Source organism: Entamoeba nuttalli (assembly GCF_000257125.1).
Source record: "Entamoeba nuttalli P19 unplaced genomic scaffold asmbl_8112, whole genome shotgun sequence".
NCBI classification, from domain to species: domain Eukaryota; phylum Evosea; order Mastigamoebida; family Endamoebidae; genus Entamoeba; species Entamoeba nuttalli.
This window is the reverse complement of record NW_008578970.1, coordinates 1-4,274: the sequence shown is the minus strand read 5'-3', so window position 1 is coordinate 4,274 and position 4,274 is coordinate 1. Positions and strand designations below refer to the sequence as shown.

The window sequence follows — 4,274 nt, the reverse complement described above, 5'->3', positions numbered from 1 at the left end:
GACAAGACTGCTTAAATTCAATGGGTTGTTTTATCTTTAAGTTGTTTCTATGTAAAACAAAATTTTTATAGAGAAAAATTAATAAAAAGATAATTATTTGTTATTTATCAAAAGTAGTATTAAAAATCGAAATAAAGAGGAACCCTAACAAACCCTTAAAGTAAAATAAAAGAAGTACAGAAGGATAAAATATGTATAGTACTACGTGCTGGATTCCTAAAGCACATTTAAGTAATTATCCAATTATTCCTAATTTTGAACAATTGTATAATGAAGAAGTCCAAAAAGATGAAAACCAAGCAATGGAAGAAGATGAAATTGTTAAGAAATATGGATTAAGTAATTATGATGACGATGAAGATGACTACGCTAAATATGCATTAACTAAACAAGGAGATGGGTTTGATCCTGATATGGAAGAAGATGATTCTGAAGTAGAAGAGAACTTAATTGCTGATACAGACTCAGTGTTAATAGCTGGTATGTTTGATAATGTAGAAGTTGATTATAGGTTAGAGTTTATTGTTATGGAACAAAGTGCTGATAATAAGTATATTCACCATGACATTCTTATGCCAAATATTCCATTAACAACATCTTATCTTGATATGGGGTCATGTCCAATTAATGGAATAAAAAATATTGTAGCTGTTTCATGTTTAGGTAAGCCATTAGAATTATGGAACATTGACTCTTTAGAAGACACAACACCATTAGTTGTGTTAGACCCAACAAATGGTGCTATAATAAATCAAGCAAGAGAAATTAATGATAAATTCGACGATAATGCAACTGTATTATCTGTTGGGTGGAATTCATTACAAAAAAATATATTAGCCACTGGGTCAGCTGATCATATTATTAGATTTTGGGATTTAGCTTCAATGAAAGTTGCACATCAATTAAGTCATCATCAAGGGAAAGTTCAAGTTTGTAGTTGGAATCCTGTAGATGGGTCTGTCTTAGCTACTGGGTCATTTGGAGAAAATGGGTCTCAGGCAGCAATGTATCTTCTTGATGCTCGACAACAAAAAACATTAGGAAATTGGTTCTGTCAATGTGACATGAACGACTTTGTTTGGAACAATGATGGAAGACTTTTTATGATAACTTTTGAAGATGGTAGGGTAGAATTACGAGATATGAGAAATCTTAATAATCCTGTCTGGGAACTTGCTGCTCATGAGAGAGTTTGTACATGTGCCTCTATTTACAACAATGGTATTTTTGCAACTGGAGGTGAAGATAAATATGTTAAAATATGGGATGCTAAAGGTGGTAAACCTTATGTATTGAAACAAATTGATTGTAAAGGGGATGTGTTGGCATGTTCTTGGTGTCCAGATATTAATGGAATGTTAGCTGTAGGAGGAGAATTTGGACTAAAATTCTTCTCTGCATTAAGATGATTGGTTCGTTATTAGTTTAAGTTAATGTTTTTTTACTTAAAAAATTACAAAAGAAAAAAGTACCTTTCTATAATATATTTAGAAATAGAATGTTTTCAATTACATATTCATTGCTTTCATAAAGTCTTTTAATTCAACATACCCTTTATGTGATGGATCGATAATAGATCTAACTTCTTCTTTTGCTTCTTCTGATGGTTGTTGTTGTGACATTTTAACAATAAAACATATCATGTCATCAGTTGGTACTTTACCATCATTGTTTAAATCAAGAATACAAAAAAGTACTGCATTGGCAAGATTAAGTTCAGAATTTTTATTAAGTCCATATTGTTGAATAATGTCTAATGTTCTCTTAAACTCTTCTTTTGAAATTTTTCCATTTCCATTTGTGTCTGTTGCAACTGCCATTAATGGTGTGTATAGAGTTGTTATTGCTGAATTAAAAAATGATGATAAAAGTTCTTTTCTTGACGGTCCATGAGTTTCTTCTGGATGAGACGCAGAATAAATTACATTGTTAATTGCAGACACTGTTGCTTCAATAGAAAGATAATCATTTCCTTGAGCAAGAATTTTAAACGTGTTTTCATTGGAAGTACTGTTCATAATTTATTTTTTTTTAGTTTGTTCTTTTTTTGGTCAAAACTGTTTCTTTTTCTTCTTAAATTTAAAGGAAATTTTTCCTTTCTTAAAAGAAAAATTCTTTTGTTTTTTGAAGGAATTAAATGAGTTTATGTCTAGTTTATTCATGTTTTTAAAAATATTAAAAATGTAAAACAATTCTAGAGATATTTTATCGTTGATTTTATAAAGGTAGAATCAACTCTTTTTACCTTATATTATTAACTGATTCATTTAAATAATTGGGAAAGTGATATATTGTATATTAAAGAGTGACTATTAAAATATTTCATATACGCTTCGTTCGATATGTTTTTGTATAAACTTATACTTGAATTAAATAATATTAATAGAAAACATCCTCAACTCATAAATAAAATTAGAAGAAAATGAATAATTTTTAAATTATTATGTCTTCATTCAAAAATGTTAATAAAGTCTAAAACATAATTGACTGTGTTTGGTTTTGTATTAATACTATAAACATTTATTAACATATAATTATTTTATTATTTGTTCTTTGTAAGGATTTTACTTTAAAAAAAAGAAATATACCTAGTTTTGTGATTTAGAACAATTCTATTAAAATTCTTCATTCTTCAATAAGAATAGTTATATATATCAATAAGCTATTCTAAAAACAGAACATATATTAAAACATAATTATTATAGTTATATTATAGACATTAGAATCTAAATGCTTTGGTATATCGATAATAATAAACTAAAGTAGTGTAGAATCCAATTTAACATTTTATAACTGAAATTGATAGAACAGAGAATATACCTGATCTAGATAGTAGTATACTTATTGTTTGGGTATTTTATTTTAGATTATGTTTCTTAAGCATGTAGGTCTATTAAAATTTCTTTCACTGTATTAATGAATGAATACGACATAAAGAAATAAGAGTTTTATAAACATTTTGATATAAAAACAAAGTTAAGTGATGATAAAAGAAAGACTTTTTAAAAAAGAAGAAGATTAAATGGGGATAAAAAAGATAAAAAATTTAGAATCTATAGTTTCAAAAGAAAAATAAAAGAAGAATGATTAAAAACAAATTCAAAAGTTAGTTCTCTATTTGAAGAGTTAAAAAGAATGTTTTTGTATCTAAATAACTTAATAATACTATCAAGATAAAGAAGTTTAACGAAACATGTATTCTATTATGTTAAAAAAAAGAAGATTCAATAGACATACCAAATGAATCAATGTTCTATAAGGTTACAAGATGGAAGGGGTTTATAATATGGCAGAAAAAAAATTGTTATTTTATAAAAAGTAAATCAAAGTGTGTTAGTGCTAGAAAAATAACTAATATTTATAAAAGTATTTACTGTGTTTTTATGAACATCAGTGACTATTCTCAGAACATATTTACAATATTATTTCAATGATATTAGAATAAGAAGAAAAGAACAAAGAGTTAATAAGTATAATACCAGAAAAAGTAAGTGCGAATGAAAAGGAATTAGACATTAAACAGGAAATGAGGAAAAAGGAGATAAAAAAAAAAGAAAGCTCTTCTAAATAATGAAATAAAAAAGAAGAATTGATAGAAAAGAATATCAAATATATCATTTGATTTATATTATGATGATTGGAATATTTGATTCAGATAATGATGATTGGAAAGCTATTTGATTCGGATAAAGATGATTGGAATATTGATAATAGGTCAGTAATGATTGGAATAAAAATACATCAATATTTAATCAAAGAATAATGAATAAAGAACATATAACAATTATTATTGAAGATTCAAAAGGAAATACATTGGGAGGATATGTTAACTCTAAAATTGATAAAGTTAATGATTATATAACAGATTCAAAACCATTTGTATTTTCATTAGAATCAAATGGGATGAAAGGAATGAAGAAATTTGATATTAAAGAACAGCAATATGCATTTTATTTATGGAATAAATCAAGTGATTATTTGTTTGGATTTGGAGATGTGATATTTGTGTTCATAAAGAAAATTATAAAACAATATCAAGTTGTAAACATTGGTCATATGAATATGAAGGAATTGAAGATAGACTTTGTGGAAAAGAATATCCTAATCGTTTCACAACGAAACGAATCATAGCAATTGAAATGAAATGATTCAATCTGGTTTATTTGATTGCTGAAACAAGTTAGTTAAATAAGAACTTTTAAAATTCTTAGTTATTAGAAAACTATTTATTCATAAACACAGACTCTTAACATTAATATATTTATTATGTTTGT

The 4,274-nt window shown here is 26.1% G+C and overlaps 3 protein-coding genes across 3 annotated transcripts; 2 read left to right on the top strand and 1 right to left on the bottom strand.

The window, feature by feature from the left end:
* Positions 1–191: 191 nt before the first annotated feature.
* ENU1_180660 (WD domain, G-beta repeat-containing protein) lies at positions 192–1,409 on the top strand (the record flags this gene model as incomplete). The annotated part of the gene is made up of 1 exon (XM_008861472.1): positions 192–1,409. One exon carries the CDS (start codon positions 192–194, stop codon positions 1,407–1,409), a length of 1,218 nt encoding a protein of 405 aa, XP_008859694.1.
* Positions 1,410–1,508: 99 nt separating this feature from the next.
* ENU1_180650 (hypothetical protein) lies at positions 1,509–2,018 on the bottom strand (the record flags this gene model as incomplete). The annotated part of the gene is made up of 1 exon (XM_008861471.1): positions 1,509–2,018. One exon carries the CDS (start codon positions 2,016–2,018, stop codon positions 1,509–1,511), a length of 510 nt encoding a protein of 169 aa, XP_008859693.1.
* Positions 2,019–3,762: 1,744 nt separating this feature from the next.
* On the top strand, positions 3,763–4,131 carry ENU1_180640 (hypothetical protein; the record flags this gene model as incomplete). The annotated part of the gene is made up of 1 exon (XM_008861470.1): positions 3,763–4,131. The coding sequence occupies one exon, from the start codon at positions 3,763–3,765 to the stop codon at positions 4,129–4,131; it is 369 nt and encodes a 122-aa protein (XP_008859692.1).
* Between the last annotated feature and the right edge of the window lie 143 nt (positions 4,132–4,274).